The sequence below is a fragment of the Mustela putorius genome, unplaced genomic scaffold (assembly GCF_011764305.1).
Source record: "Mustela putorius furo isolate JIRA1106 unplaced genomic scaffold, ASM1176430v1.1 tig00000151_pilon_pilon_pilon, whole genome shotgun sequence".
In the NCBI taxonomy this organism is placed as follows: domain Eukaryota; kingdom Metazoa; phylum Chordata; class Mammalia; order Carnivora; family Mustelidae; genus Mustela; species Mustela putorius.
Window position 1 is genome coordinate 7,097,609 of NW_025421296.1, and position 17,483 is coordinate 7,115,091.

Consider the following 17,483-nt stretch of genomic DNA (forward strand, 5'->3'; position numbering starts at 1 on the left):
AAATTTCTGGAAGGATACAGAAAACCACTGTTCACCATACTTAAAGTGATTGAATATTTTCATCTTTTATCATAAGCATTTATTACTTAGACCATTTAAAAAATACATAGAGAAGTACCTATTTTTGCATCAAACACTACATAAGCAATATTTTAATGGGCCTTGTCTAACAATCTCCATATTGATGTGGCTTTTAAATAATTAGCAAAATTTCTTGTGTGACCAAAAATAGTTATATTAAATTTCGGTCTGCAGAGAAAATTATGAGAGCCTGTGAGTAAAATTATGTGCTATGAGAAGATTTTGATTTCCTTTTTTTTAAAACTCCTAAGAGCTGCTCAAGAATACTAATCAGTAGTACTTTTTAACAAGATTTACTCATAGCTAAGGCCAAAAATTCACATATCCATGCTCAAATCCAACATAGTTTTTCCATTCCTAAGGTAAATTCTTTCTGAAGCCGGAAAGAATGGGGGGGGGAGGCCAAAAAAGAAAACAAGACTACAAGGTGGAAAGGGATCACTAATTCCCGCCAGAAATCTGAGTGAAGGGTAGAGATTTACACCACTGAGAGATGGGGAATAAGGCTTCTGTGAAGCTATCCAGAGGATAAGCAAACCAACTCAGTGCCACACAGTGCTCTTCACAGTACGGTCCCCAGGTCTCCTTTAGTCTTCAGTCGCCACAGAATGCTGACAAAAACCCTATCCTGCTACATACACTCTGTTCAACCTGACTGCAAGGAGCTCAGTTCAATTCTCTGTTCTCCACATAACAAATACAAAAAATAGGGGCAAAAATAAAAACTGATTCTAGAGGGTTGTTAGGTGAGGGAATTATTCAAACAAATGAGACCATGTCTGATGATATCATACCTGATGTATAATTTGTAAAATGGAGCCAGTAGGTACCTAAGATTATTGTGAGAACATATATGAAAGCCAAAGCACAGCACTCAGCACACATTGGTGCTCAATAAATGTTTGCTGAAAATCTGAGTATGTTATGAGCCATTCACTGCAATTAGAATGAATCCTCTCCATGTTCCTTCAGTACTTTGTGCCTAGTGCATTACATTGTCTTGTAATTACTGTGGCAAATTCGTCTTCCCAGTAGGATAAGATAGTTCTATTCATTTTTCTAACTCTAGCTCAAGGACTGCCCACATAGTATCTTAAATGTCCTTAAAAACAAAAACGAGGTTGGGGAGACCTGGGTGGCACAGGTGGTTCACTGTCTGACTCTTGGGTTTTGGCTTGATCTCAGAGTCATGGGATCGAGCGTTGAGTGGGGGCTCTGTGCTCAGCATGGGGTGTGCTTGGGATTCTCTTTCCCCCTCCTTCTGTGCTCTTGCACTCTTTCTCAAATAATAAATCTTTAATGAAAAATAAATAAAAACAGGGGCGCCTGGTGGCTTAGTGGGTTAAAGCCTCTGCCTTTGGCTAAAAGTCATGATCCCAGGGTCCTGGGATCCAGCCCCTGCATCTGGCTCTCTGCTCAGCAGGGAGCCTGCTTCCCTTCCTCTCTCTCTGCCTGCCGCTCTGCCTACTTGTGATCTCCGTCAAATAAATAAACTAATTAATTTTAAAAAATAAAAACAAATGAGAGGCACCTGGACGGCTCGGCTGAGTGTCTAACTCTTGATTTCCGCTCAGGTAGTGATCTTAGGATTGTGGGATTGAGCCCTGCACCATGCCCCACACTGGGCACGGAGCCTACTTGGGATTTTCTCTCTCCCTCTCCTCCTCATCCCCTAACACATATGTGTGTGCAACCACACTCTCTCTAAAAAACCCAAAAAACAAAACCAAAAGAATTAAAATGAATCCAATCCTCTAATCTTCACATAAATGCCATCCTCCAAGCCCTAATATGTGTCAATCAAACCTCTATCTGAACAACTCCAGTAACAAACCAACTCACAACTTAACAAGCTCTTTCCATCTTTTTAAAAAAAAATTTTTGTTTTTATTTTTAAGTAATCTCTATACCCAGTATGGGCCTTGAACTCATAACTCCGAGACCATGAATTGCATGCTCTTCCAGCTGAGCCAGCCAGGTGCTCCCTACCTCTTTCCATTTCATAGGGAGTCCAAATCTATCTCCTTTACTCATGGTCCTGGTTCTGCCCATGAAAAGCCACAAAGGGTAGGCTTAAGTCTCTTTTATTTAAATACCCAAGTGTTAAAAGTCATTATTATGTGCTCCTTTAGATCTTCTCTATTTTAGATTAAAATGTTTCTATTATTTGTGTGGAGGGGGGGCAGTTACAAACAAAAATGTTTCCCGAGCCTGGGTGACTCAGTTGGTTAAGTATCTGCCTTTGGCTCAGTTCATGATCCCAGGGTCCAGGGACAGAGTCTCGAATGGGGCTCCCTGTTCAGTGGAGAGTCCACTTTTCCCTCTCCCTCTGTCCCTCCCTCCTGCTCCTGTGCACCTTCTCCTCCCCAACCCCGGCTCTCTCAAATAAATAAAAATCTTAAAAAAATGTTTCCGTTAGTTGTTCCTATAATATCATGGTTGATATAGCTTTCATACTATCTTGACTGGTCTTCTGAGCAAGCTACAATGTGTAGTATCCCTCTAAAACAAATTTTCATAATTGTGTTGTAGAGCAGAATTATAATCTGCCTTATCTGTACATTATACTTTTACTAATCCAGCATCACATTTATTCCTTTGTTGGCTTTATCAATCCTGTGACTCATACTGAACCAAGTCATGTAAAAGTTTAAGTGTTTAGACGTGTGCTATTTACCAGGTGACCTCCATCTTATATTTGTATGGTTGTTTTTATTTATTTATTTTTTTAAGATTTTATATATTTATTTCAGGAGAGAGCATCCCAAGCAGAATTCACACTTAGCCCAATGCAGGCCCCGATCCCATGACCATGACATCGTGACCTGGGCCAAAAATCAAGAGTCACATGCTCAACTGACTGAGACACTCAGGTGCCCCTGTATGGTTGTTTTTACAGTAAATACAAGGCTTTAATTTCATTAATTTCCATTTTGCTAACTTTAGTCAATCGTTCTGCCTGTCAAGGTCGTTTTGGATTCTAATCCACACATTAGCTCTTTCAACCAAATTGGATTTTATCCAAGTTGTTACAAATATAAAATTAAAAAAAACCAGGACTGAATGCAGCAGCATGCTCCTTCCAGCTTGCCTACAAGGGCAGCCCTTCATGGATCCATTTATTCAGCCACTTAAAAATCCACTTAGCAGTGAAACCAGTAGAACTTCTTCACCTTATACCAAAGGTTGTATTACTGAAAAAGTGTTAACACATACTTTTACTTTAAAGACAGGTGAATCAATTCACCAAGTATACGATTACTGCTTTAATTTATAATTAATAACTCATTTCCATATTTATTAATTTTTATATCCAGTTAAGTAAAGCTTTGAGCATAAATAATTTTGGAAACGTGTACTTTTACTTTGACCTTTGAAATGGTTAAGACTAAACTAAACTAATAATACTTTGTCCAAGGAGATAAAAAGATAACCTTTGATCAATCGATTCATTACACTGAAGACTTCTGTAAACCTAAAAAAAACTGCCTCTTTCCAAAGGAGTTCAAAATCAAGGTACCTCAAGGTATCTCAAGGTACCAAGAGTGGGTATGGAAAAAATTGAGGAAACAACTACTGATCTTAACATCTTTTTCCTGAAGACTACTGAAAAAGAGTACCTCCTACTTGATATTATTCTTAATCTCAAGAGGCCTGTGAGGGTATGAGATAGGAAATGACTTTCCTTTAGGGAGTCCAAAGAAAATTTCAGGATCAAAGAATCGCCATTTTGCATATTAACACGTGATCTTATTTCCTTCAACTCAAGTAATTACAGTTTGAAGTCAGCACAATGAATCGCTTTTTCTATAGACAAGACCTCCCCCACTTAATTAATTTTAGGATGCTCAACCAATTAGAAAAATTATCTCTAAGATATTACTATTAATAAAGTACTTTGCAGCTTAAAAGGGACCTGCACACCTTTTTTTACTTCAAATAACAAAAATCCTGTAGATAGAGCAGGCATTCTTGCTGTCTTTTTCTAGATGAGAAAACTGAAGCTGAAGATGTTTGAACTTCACCAAGGTAACAAGCAGAGGAGCCCCTGAAGTAATCAAGATATTGGAATTACAAATACTAGGCTCTTGGAAAATTTTCAAGAGTGCTGTCTAGGCTAAAATGACCACAGAGGACTTAGAATAACCTACTACAGTCTACCTTTGAACAAAATGGGTTTGAACTGCTTAAGTCCATACATGGATTTTTTTCAATAAAGAGAGTACTGTAAATGTATTTTCTCTTTCCTATGGTTTTCTTAATAACATTTTATTTTTAGTTGACTTTATCTTAAGAATACAGTATATAGGGACACCTGGGTAGCTCAATTGGTTTAGCCGCTGCCTTGAGCCTAGGTCAGGATCCCAGGGTCCTGGGATCAAGTCCTGTCTCCGGCTCCTTGCTCCGCAGGGAGTCTGCTTCTCTCTCTACCTCTGCCTGCCACCTCTGCCTGCTTGTGTGCTCGCTCGCTCGCTCTCTCTCTCTCTGACAAATAAATAAATAGATAAATAAATAAAATCTTTAAAAAAAAAAGGAATACAGTATATCATACATACAACATAAAAAATATTTGTGAATTGGCTGTTTATATTATTGGTAAGATTTCTGATCAACAGTACAAATTAGTAGTTACATTTTAGAGGAGTCAAAGTCATATGTGGATTTGACTGTGTGGGGGTTGGTGCCCCTAGTCTCCACACTATTCAAGGATCAACTCTATTTCCCTCCTAGATGCACAAAATTATTGCTAAGGGGGACAAATGCTAAAGGAATTATTCATCGGCATTAGCAACACCGGGGCCCACAGAACAAGCGTGAACATACCACTTACACTGACATATCAACTGTAAATAAATGAAGGGAGACAAATTACTGACACTTGAATTTCAAAGACAGCTATAAAGTTTGGGGGAAAAAAACAAAGAACGAAAAACCAAAACCCCACAGCACTGATGAACAAGTCTACAGGGTGCACCTGGCAGGTACTTTATTCATTTCACAAACAGGAAACTCGGGAATTTTAGTTCATTGTTCATTTGCATGAATAGGAATTAGTGACAGGTATCCTCTTTCCATTAGACTCTTTCTACATTGTCCTAAAAAGAATATATAGGTGACATTACATATATAGGAATATAATAGATGACATTATATATGCTTGGGAAATCTGACCACCATATTGCCTCCTATGTAGGACAGAGTTAGGACATTAACAGGACACAGTGCCCGCCTTATCCAAAAGATCATGGCAAAGGGACATGCTTATGATCTATGTCTTGATCCCTGCCCATATGACTGAACAAGTGTGGGACCTGATAGTATAAATTAATTCAAATTCATCAAAGATTGGGGTGCCTGGGTGGCTCAGGAGGTTAAGTGTCCAACTCCTGATCTTGGCTCAGCTCTTGATCTTAGGGTACTGAGTTCAAGCCCTGTGATGGGCTCCACTTAAAAAAACATATATACATACATAAATGATTAAATTCTCCTAGTAAAAGCCTCTAAGACTGAATCTTTTAATAATACAGCAATGGGCTTTATAAAAAACACAAGCTTTAAAAAAAAAAAAAGGGCTGAAAGAACAAGAGTGAGATTTAACTGATTAAAGAATGATTTCGATTCACAGATTCACAGATAAAGCAAAAGATGTGCACACCTCGCACCCACAATTCCACTTCAAGGTGTGGCTCCAGAACTCAGCATATATGTTCAAGGAGGCACACACCAAAAAATCCACATAGTATACTATTTTTTCTTTTTTTTTTTAATTTTATTTCTTTGACAGAAAGAATACAAGTGGGGTGAACTCCAAAGGGAGAAGCAGGCTGAGCAGGAAGCAGATGCAGGGCTCCATCCCAGGACCCTGGGATCATGACCTGAGCCGAAGATAGCTGCTGAGCCACCCAGGTGCCCCATACTGTCTTTTATAAGATGACACACAACTCAGCCTAAAATTTCCTTAGGGGAAAAGAGTGGGAAAATTGTGGTATAGTCAAACAATAGGATATAATTAAATTAAACCAACAGAATGTAGTTAAAATTAAACTAACCTAGCAATTAATACCAATAAAATAGAACAAAATATATTAATACCAATAAATTTCCCAAAATAATATCGAACAAAAAAGTTTGAGAGCATGTACAGTAAAATTTCATTAATATAAAGTTGAAAAGATACATAAACGATTATACACTGTTTACAAATACTCACAAACATAAGTAGTAATCATTTGGAAACTTTCATAGAAATAATAAACACCAAATTCAGGAGAGTGGTTACCTCTAGCGACAAAGAACAGTGAAGAGTATATACAAAGGGCTTCAACTGTATCTGTAATATTTGTTTCCTAAACAAAGCACAACAAAATAAACCCTTCTTTCTTTTCCAAAGAAAAGAGAATGATGAAAAAGTCTATACTAGGCAAATATAAACCAAAAAATAAGATTCAAAATTAATATCAAACACTTCAGTACCCAAAACTGCACTACCAAAAAAAAATATATATATATGTATATATTATATATATACATATATATATATATATATATATATATATGTAAAACACAAACAAACAACTCCGCAGTATGTAAAAAGTAAAGAGTAAATTAATGACAAAGAGTAACTCTTCAGTAAGCTGTGAAGACCTGAGCCCCATAAATACCTTACAAATCAGCCCTCAAATTTACTGGAGGGAAAAAAAAACACTCTGACAAAACTAAAAACAAAACAAAACCATGTCATAATAGATACTAACATCTTACCCCAAAACTCAAGGGACTATCAAGAATATACAGATAGTAAGTCTCATCTCATGAACATGTATGGAAACCAGAACCAACCATGAACCAACAGTACACTTTTCAAGCACACACAGAATATGTACACTCGCTAACCAAGTAACTGGCTACAAAATTAGCTTAAAAAACTAAATAATCAACATAGTCTACATGCTCTTACCTATGTGAATAAAGTCAGAAATCAATAATAAAAACATTGTTCAAAAGGAACAAAAAACCATGTTTAAAACAAAAAACACAAGGGGTGCCTGGCAGTCCCAGTTGGTAGAGCATATAACTTCTGATCTCAGGGTTGTGAGTTTGAGCCCCACACTGGTATAAAATAAAATCTTAAAAAACAAACAAACAAAAAAACCACATGAAGCAGGGGTGGCTCTGTCAGTTAAGCGTCTGCTTTCAGCTCAGGTCATGATCCCAGGCCCCAGGAATAGAGGAACAGAGCGCCAAAGGACCTGGCTTCCTGCTCAGCAGGGAGTTGGCTTCTCCTTCATCCTCTCCCCCTCTCCCCTGCTTGTGCTCTCCTGTGTGCAAATGCACGCACGCATGCACATGCTCTCTAAAATAAATAAAATCTTTGTAAACAAAACCCAAAAAACCAAAAAACACATATCCCTAATTATCTCAAGGGTTGAAAGAGAAGCCATGAGAGGAAAACATTTCAGAGTAACCAGTTCCCTAACATTTGTTTACAATTTTTCTTAGTTTCCTATGGGCACTCTTTAAATCATTATCAAAACTTCTTTTCCTGAGCTAGCAGATTTGTAGGAGTAGGTTTCTGTTCTTTTATTATCAAACAGGTCCTTCTAGAACAAAACCCTACGGAGTCCTTCTGAATCATGAGTGGACTTGAATGATCATGTAGACTAGATTAAGCAAAGGTGCTAAATATATATAAATACACCTGGAATAGAATGTATCTTGAACAACTTTGGATCCTGTTAAAACAATGTTGATACGATAAGGAGCCTTCCATAAAAAGTTTCTGCTACATGCAAACAAATACAGGGAAAATATAGTAAGTGCAAGAAAACACAATACAGTTAGAAAGAAACAATTAGATCAAGGATAGTAGATGTCTCAAAGTATCAGCTGGCCACCAACTAGTAAGCTAACCAGGGATGATGGGGGGGAAGATGAACATGTTAGGATTCACAGGGGACAAAAGACTATTTTTGCTATGAACAGCATCACTCAAACCTACATAGCACTGGTCAAGTTTGTGTTACTCTTTCAATGGACATCAGGAAATTATGGTAACATTTCAAGAAGCAGCACATAAAGTTAAGATGAAACAGTAACCATTTCTCATTCAAGTCACTATTACTTATCTTATCTCATTTATTCATTCCGTTTTATAGATGAGGACAACAAGGCAGATGAAAGATGCTGCCTAAGCTCATATAGCTGGTAAGGAGCAAAGAAAGGACTTTATTCTTGTTTTATAGAGGACTTCACTGTTATTTTATCCTTTATCCCCATTTTGTCTAAGTGGATGTGGTATCTTTTAGTAAAGGGGACTGAGGCCAACAAAAGAGGTCTGAATGGAATTTGTGGGAATCCAGAAATACCTATGATACAGGAGAGTATGGACTTTGGAGTCAGAAAGACCTGGGTTCAAATTCCAAACTCCAGTTTAGTCAGTTCCTAGCTCTGGGATATGACAGCTTCTCTTTCCTCACCTGTAAAATGGAGCCTTCATCATGGATATTACTGTTCAGATTCGAAGACCTGTACCAGCAGAAAAGGCCCTATAAATATATAAATATACTAGCTGTATATTTACATTCTTCACTACACTACACTGTAGTCTTTTAAAGAGGAAATCAGAGGGAAAATGCCTTTCAAGACCCATGATCAGGAATAATTAAATATACGCATACATGCTTTTAAAAAAATAATGCGTACTATAATTAAAGTAAATAAGCAGAGTTTTCTCTTTGCATAGCTTAATACAATGCCCACTTCAAAAACGTGCACACAAAAAATCAAGTATTAATGCTGCTTCTGACTTCAACTTACTGTTTCTCCTTTACCCTCAGTGGTAGGCAGAAGGATGCCACTCAAGAAATTATACCCTAATTCCCTAGAACCTGTGACTATGTTACTCTACACGGCAAAAGGCACTTTGCAGATGTGATTGAAATTACAGACTTTGAGATGAGATTATCCTAGATTATCCAGATAAGTCCAATTTAATCACACAAGTCTTTACACACAGAGAACATTTCCCAGCTTTGGTCAGAGAAATGGGATGACCCAGGAAGAGGACCTGGCTGGCTGCTGCTGTCCTTGAAAATGGAGGAAGGAGACCAGAAGCCAAGGAACTGGGTATGTAGTGGGTTCTACAAGCTGAGAGCCGCCCTCAGATGACAACAAGAAAATGAAGAGCTTAGCCGCACGGTTGCAAGAAAGTATATTCTACCAACAACCTGAAAAAGCAACCTGAATGCCTCAAAAAGGGAACCTGGTCCCACTGAAACCTGGATGTTAGCCCACTAAGAAACATGGCAGACTTCTGACATACGCTGTTATGTACTATCAACTTATATAGAACTTTCTTTCACACTGTAAGATAATAAATTTGTGTTCTCTTAGCTGCTTTAGAGTACAGTGGTTTGTTATGACAGCAACACAAAACTAATGTACCTTCTTTCTCCCATCTGAATAAAACGATCACAAAATTTTATATAAATGTCCTTAAATCCTTTTTGAAACAAAAAGAACCAAACTGGCCAATGCAGGTAGCCCACCCAGTGGAGGCTACCTAGCACGCATTCCCATGTTCTGAAGCACAAACTCTGCACCAGGCTCTCTCCTGCTCCAAGAGCTTCACTGTGGCATGCACCCATCAATACTCATGTCCTTCCTTTCTCTCTCAGATTTGACCAGACACACACTAACTGTCGGCTACACCTGAAAATAGGTAAATTTTGAAGAGCAAACTAGGAGAAATTTAGAGAGCTACATCATAGCTGTGAAGAGTAAAAACTTACAAGAGAAGAGAAAAGTAACGCCCCAAATGATGCTCAGTTTCTTTATTTATAAAATGGTAACCTCAACCTCACATATCTTTTGAAGCAATGAAAAGTGAAAACCTTTTGATATTGTATACAAACTATAAGAAGTGTGAAGAATGGTTCCTAAGGATCTACTACACAGATGGTGCCCAAAACTCATGTGATGAAGAGTTCCACATAACTTCAGCCTGGATATACTTTATGGATTAACTTAAATTTCAGAAAGCAGAAAATCTGACAACAGGAAAAAAAAAAAAAAGATAAACTCTAGAAAAATATACACAAAAGGCCCATGACAGACCTGCAGAGGAATGCCACAGTACTACCCCTAAAAAATAGTGCTTTTAAGGGCGCTGGGTGGCTCAGTCGGTTAAGCATCTGCCTTAGATCATGATCCCAGGGTCCTAGGACAGAGCTGGACATCGGGTTCCCTGCTCAGTAGGAAGCCTGCTTCTCCCTCTCCCTCTCCTCCTGCTTGTGCTCTCTCTAATAAATAAAATCTTCAAAAGTAAATAAGTAAATAAGCAAATAATAGTGCTTTTAAAAAATATAGAAGTCCAGGACTCACTGCAGGTCTTCTTAAACAGCATCTTCAGGATAAGACCCAAGTTGCTTGTATTGAGAAGTTCAGTAGGAATTAAAAGGGAGATGACTACAAGTGAATGATAGCAAAGGGAATCCAGTATCTTTTTGCCAGGTGTCTTTTATTCTCAAGTGAAGAACAGCAGCTAGAATGTATTCTAAAACTTGCAAAGAAATGAGGTTGATGAACCAAATAGGAAATTTTCACATAGAAAGCAAAGTTAGAAAAGAGGACAAGGTAGGTCAGTATTTGGCTCTATCTTTTATAGCAAAGGACACAGCCTTGCAGTTCAGGATAAGCAAAGAATAACAAAATGGAGCAAGCACAGCTGGGCCAAAATGAGAGGGAAAAACAGCTAAGCTGGCAAAATTAGAATCTGCTCAAAAAACCAACAAAATTACTGGCTACTGCAAAAGGCAGTGAGCTGTCGAGATAGAGTGGGGGAGAAGGATCAGAGAGAAGAGAAAATTCATTTCATGGTGGAGCAGGAACAGAATGAAAACAAAAGAGACAAGAGCACTGAGGAAGAAGAGAGGGGCATTATTTGAGATAAGGAGGAGGCAGGGTCACCAGGAGATGAAAGGAAAAAGGACGAGAACAACAGCACCATGACCTCTGGGATTCAACGGAAGTCCCAGTAGCATTATAAATGTTAGGGGAAGCAAGCAGCAAGCAAACTGGTTAAGAGAGAAAGAAAAAAGGAAAGGGATACTCAAAAATCTTGCAAGCAACAATTTAAGTAGACCAGAATAACTGTCTACAGCACCTGGGTGACACAGCTGGTTAAGCGTCTTGACTCTTGATTTTGGCTCAAGTCATGATCTCAGGGTCCTGGGACTGAGCATAAGATATTCATATTCTCTCTCTCTTTCTCTCTACTAAATAAATAAATAAATACAATCTTTAAAAATAGAAAAAGAATAAACTGTCTAAATTCTAGATGATGTTAAAAGGTATATTTCAGACATGTTTTAGCTCTCTCACTGAATAAAACTAAGACATATAAAAACAGACAAAATAAAACAATACAGAGATGAAAAAGTTCCACAACTACGAAGAAAAGCAATGGAAGGATTAATACAGAATTCAAGCTGGTGGAACCCTGGGAAAGGAAGACGTAGGTGATGAGGATCTGTGTTTCTTTAGCATGGGTGTATAATAAGTCATTACTGTTCTTTAAAACCATTAAACTGTACATACATAATATATACATACATATGCTTTTTATATGCATGCTATATTTCATCATAAAATAAGTGGCATTCTTCTATCTCCAAATTTCTTAGTTGTTTTTCCCCTGTTTGTTTTCTGAAGATAATCTAACAAACTTGTTCATATAATGAAATAAAATGGTTGGTGTTTCTGGCCTCAGGTTTTGTGACAAGGAGCTCCACCTCAGACCTAGCGAATCAAAATCTGCTGGGGTTCAGACCGCTGAATCTTTATTTTAAAAAAAGAAAAGCCACTCTAGGTGACTCATGAGAATCTAAAGAAACTCAAGTTTGAGTCTCCCACAGGATAGGTCTTCCTTCTGTCACAGCTCTAAAGCTCTACAAAATCTAATGCCATCGTTCCCCAAGTCCTCTAGGATTTTGCCTCTATGTCGCATGTTTTTGACCTTTCAACTTCAAGTCTCCCCTACCTTCACACACATACACACTCCAGCCCCTCATATTCCTGCCAACCTGATCTTGCAGTCAGCTCTTCACTTCTCACCCTTTCCCTCTCTTTCACAGTCCTCAATAAAATGGCTCACACTATGGCTCTATTTTTAATTTTGTAAAACCAGTAAGAAGTATATGTGAGATTGATCAAGCAGCAAACATGTACTCCCAACTACCTACCAGACATTTCCCCCATGCCCACCTGCAAATCCCTGTGCATCCTTCTAATTTCAGCTCAACTACCACCTTCCAAATAAAGTCTTGCAGCACGTCTTCCAAGGGTCCAGCTACTTAGCTATTATTTTTTATTATTTTATTATTTTTTATTTTCTTACATAGCACTTGTCCTCAAAAGATTTTAAGAAAAAGAAAAAAAAAAAGCATGTGCGAGTGGGGAGAAGGGGGAACAAAGAATGAAGGAACAGTGGAGGGGATGAGAACGATGCAATAGGGAGTAGTGGGGTTTATTAACAATCTTAAAAGAATGGATAAGCAAGAGTTGGTCAGGTGAAAAAGTTTTGACCTAACCTTTCGGGTGGGGGGCAAGGCAAGAGGGTCACTTCAGATAGAATACAACTGGGTTTGAGCATCTGTTTGCCTACCTGAGTGGCAAAAAGGGCAAGGATGGTTAGTGATCAGGTTAAAATGGTAGGCAGTTGCTAGAATTTTAGGAGCAACAATTATAGGCTTATTATAATTTTTCTCTTTCCCTATTTGATAATTATCTGGTTATGCTATTAGGCCAGGCTAGTTAAAAACCAATTTCCATCTATATCTAGATTTAAATGACACATTTACCTAAATGAGTTTTCAGGAACAAGACACTATCAATGAAAAATATTAAAGCTACATTTTAACTGCACTTGGCTCCAGAGTTAAGAAAACAAGCATTTCAACGGTATCATCATGATCATGGAAAGTTTTTAAAAATCTCTTCTATGAAGTGGAAACTCCAAAAAACAAGATGTGAATGGTACTTCCACATCTGTCTCCATTTTATCTCATTATTGAGAGAAATGTAAAAATTAAAAATGAAAACATTATAAAATAAGGAAAGAGAAATGGGAAAAGTAGCAATTTCCTTCATTCTAAGGATATATGTTTTTCATACTATGAATTTTGAAGACATCCAGGATGGATATCACACTACTGATTTAATATCTTTTTGTGGGGAGGGCCACATTAAGTGCAACTTACAACTGTGCATATATTTTTAATTAAGGAGACATGGTAAATGATTTTGGCCAAAGTCAGTTATAAAAGTGGCAGAATCCAGGGCGCCTGGGTGGCTCAGTTGTTAAGCATCTGCCATCAGCTAAGGTCATAATCCCAGCATCCTGGGATCAAGGCCCACACTGGGCTCCCTGCTCGGCGGGAAGCCTGCTTCTTCCTCTCCCACTCCTCCTGCTTGGGTTCCCTCTCTCTCTGTGTCTCTCTCTGTCAAATAAATAAATAAAATCTTAAAAAAAAAAAAGTGGCAGAAGCAGGCTAAAAACCTCCTACAGTCAAGTTATTAATGTATATTAACATGAACATAGTGGTTTGTTTGGCTATTCTTTCATTAATTTAACTAAATGTACAAGACCTTCTACTAGGCTCTTCCTGAAATACAAAGCAATACTAAACAGCTTTTCTGCCCTCCAGAGGCACATAATCAAATACAGATGCCTACGCAAGTACCTATGAAACAGTCTGGCATTAATAACAGAAAAATACAAAGTGTGATGCACCCAGATAAAGGAATAGTAGTCACTGCCAGCCAGGATACCAGAAAAAGCCTGACACATCAAAAGAGCTTAATATATGTTGACTCTGAGAGCATTATGGAAGACCTGGGTTAGACTTTGAAAGATTGGTAGACTTTCCACTGAGAAGGCACTTGAGGCAGAGGGAAGAGTAGGAACCAGGAAAAAGCACAGAAATCAGCCACCAGGCCTCACTGCCAGAAGGCAGGGAGTAGTGGGAAAGAAGGCTACCAAAGCAAACAGAGGCTAAAATACTGGAGTTCCTAGAAGGTCAAACTAAAGAATGTGAGCAGAGGCTGTTAGTCTCCTAACAGCCAGGTTTCAGAAAGACTAAACTGACAGCAAAACTAGGTTGGCTAGAGTGGGGAAAGTGTTCCCTTTAAATTGCCTGGGAGTTGTTTCTGAATGAGGGCAAGTTCCAAAAGCACCAGCACCAGCTTTCTACTATTTGTAGTTCCACTACTCTACCCACAGTAGATGCTCAATTAGTAAGCTGAAAGAAGGCAACCTGCAAAGGATAATTTTGCACCTTCACCACTTCTATATGTCTATATTCACTCCTCTTTTTAATTCTCAAACACATTCATATCATAATTAACATAAATTTCCTCTCCAGCTCAGGTTTACAGCCTAAATAAAAATTTTCCAATAGGCTTTCACCAATTCTTTCTCCTTCAAAACATGCTGCAGCTTTTTGTAAAAGGTGTAAAAATTTGCTACTAAACATTTGCAAAGCATTCCTCTACCCAAGACATTACACAGAAAATCATTCATTCTGTACAGTCACACATCAAAAAAAACCTTGCTAAAAAGACAGGTTTGGGACAGCAAGTTTTTTAGGCTGCAATCAACATGCTTCTTGTATTACTTACTGAATTTGCTACATCACTAGTGCAACCACAAGCTGCTGCTTATGTTTCCAAAGTTGTGCAAAGGGCCCAAAGTTGTGCAAGAGTCCTCACTGAAATCAGACTCTGGTATATAAATAGTTGTAACACCTGAACAAGCCTTAGTTTTATTATTAGATTCAAAATAATGCCAAAATCACAGGTATTAAGTATATTTTACAAGTTTGTTTACTTATCCGCGAAATACACTCAGATGTTACTTCAAGCGAGAACAGCTGAATTTCTTTCTGCTTCAGAAGTACATGAGGTCGCCTAAAAATGGGCAGTTGCAACCCTGACTCTGATATATCCAAGAAATCACAGTGCCTCCAACACGCACAGGCACACATACGCAAGCACACACCCAGAGCACTGAACGGCCTCCCATTACTACCAAATAACCCCAGTTTACACGTGGCAAAATCGACAGACCTTTCACGCTCTAGTGACCTGGAAAGGGACTCCCCAGCCGCCGAGCGACGGGACAGGACTTATTCTGACCCGGGATTTGAGGGTGTTAAAAAAAAAAAATCTTTTTTTTTTTTTTTTTTTTTTTTTTAAGGTTCCCTTCTCTCCTCCTCAGCTGGCCGTCCCACACCAGGAGCACCTTGCCCGGCTTCTGACAGATGCGTGTAGGATGGAAAAGGTGGGAGCGACTGATCAGGAAACGCAAGACCCTTCTCCCATCACCTTCTGCTCTCCTCTGCCTGCCTTTTTCCTTCTCGACGGCTGCGAAGAGGCCCAAGGTGAGGGGCCCCGGAGAAGGGGTGCAATCACCTAAGTCAGACCCTGACGGCCCTCGGCTGGGCCGCTCCTCCTGTCACACAGTTCCTAGATCTTAAGTCGCAAACGGCTGCCGAGGCCCCCAGCTGCAGGGCTGCCCAGGGCGGGGGCCGCGGACAGGGCCTGGCCAGGCCGCGGCCGCTCGCAGTGCCCACGTCACCAGCTCCAGCACTGCGGAAATGGAGCGGCGCGGCCGGGAGGGAGGCGCCGGGCGGCGTTGGCGCCCGCGCCCCTGCCAGACGCCGTTTGCCGCTCAGCCCGGGCCGGGAGGCCGCCGACGCCCGCCTGGCCGCACCCGGGGCCCTCACCTGTGTCGCCGATGATGATGTACTTGAAGAGATAGGCGTACGCCATGGCCGCGGCCGCTCGGTGCCAGGGCACACGGCTCCTCCTCCCGCTACTGCTCCTCCTCCTCCTCCGCGCCCCTCACCCCGGCGCCGCTCGGCCTCGAAACGCCAGGCCCCGCCTGCCGCAGCCGTCGCCGTCAGCCGCCGGGAGTGAGGGGCCGAGAGGAAGCCGGACAAACTGACACCCGCAGAGCCGATGGAGACAGCTCCCGGCCGAGCCCAGTCGAACAATAACAGCCGCCGCGGCGCCTCCGCCCCGCCTCCGCGCCGACCCGGAAGTGCTGCGGCTGCCGGCGCCTCCGGAGGAAAGGGGAGGAGCTCCGCACGCCGGCCGGAGCCCCGCCCAGCCAGAGCCCCGCCCCGCCCCGCCGGAGCTCCGCCCAGCGCCGAGCCGGCCGCGCCCCGGCCGCGCCCCGTCCACCGTGAGCCGGGCGAGGCCGGGCGCCGGTTGTTCCGGCACGTTTGAGCGGGCGACGCCGGCGGCCGGGAGACGCTGGGGGAGGGGAGGGAAGTGGAAGGTTCGGTTCCGTCGCCGCGACGCGCATGGGCGCCGCGTCTTTCCGCCTTGCAGTGGAGGCCCGGGGCACGTGTGGGAAGGCGGACGTCGCGTTCGGTGCAGGGCCCCGCCCTGGGCTTATGAAAAGGTGTTTGAAAATGCGGGAGCCGCTCGGCGGGGGGGTTGAAGGGCGGTGGTATTTCTGTGTTTGGGGACGGGGTTTTGAGAGGGAAAATAGATTTACCTGTAAATTGCAAACCGTAAATCAGACGATGTGAAGTAAATTATGGTATGCTCTATGGTGGAATATTACACGGCTCTTTAAAAAAAAGCCTGACAAACAAAAACAAGGCACAGAAATCGATGCAGACATACATATTTATATCACATGTATTACTTACATATAAGATATATAACAATTATGTTGTTATGCTCAATATACTACTGTAATTAATTATATTATGCGAAATATATTCATGTATTTGTAAATCGTATTTTATTGTTATATAGGTAATATGTATATTTTACAGTTTTATTTTCAAAAAATGACAGCGGTGCACCGAAATACCCTTATGTGTGTAGTCAGCCTGAAAGGAAACACGACGGGAACCAAGGGGAGAGTGGATAGGAATGGAGGAAAGATCTACTTTTCCCAGAATTTTACATGTGCAGTTTGAACTTTTTTTTTTTTGCAGTGTTCATGAATTACCTATTGAAAAAATATGTTTAAAGGAAAAACGAAGTAACTCTTTTTTTTCATTCTACTAACATTTATTAAGTACCTACTATGTTTCTGCATTGCTAGGCGTTGCAACTGAAGGCAGAACCTGTTCTAAAGGAGCGCAGTTTTGGAAGAGGAGGTAGTAGAGTTTGTTAAAGTTTTAGGATAGGTTATCTGGAGAAAAATGATGTTTGAACCAGGAGTATGAATGATGAGTCAGAGTTTGTTGAAAGGACAAAAGTTTGGGACTGGGAAGTGAAGTTCAGGCAAAGCAGCAGAGTGTGCAAAGTTCGTGGCTCTGCTGATGGAATTTAAAGTTGCTTGAGGAAGCTCATTTACTAACCCATATCCTCTAGCGTTG

At 40.5% G+C, this 17,483-nt stretch overlaps 1 protein-coding gene across 1 annotated transcript in view; it reads right to left on the reverse strand.

Moving 5' to 3' along the window:
• The window catches only part of RAB2A (RAB2A, member RAS oncogene family), an 89,680-nt gene extending 73,682 nt beyond the window's left edge, over nt 1–15,998 (reverse strand). Inside the window, exon 1 of the mRNA XM_045075761.1 lies at nt 15,867–15,998. Within this exon, the coding sequence (XP_044931696.1) occupies nt 15,867–15,912 (46 nt within the window). The 5' untranslated portion in view covers nt 15,913–15,998. The remainder of the gene's footprint in view (nt 1–15,866) is intronic.
• Between the last annotated feature and the right edge of the window lie 1,485 nt (nt 15,999–17,483).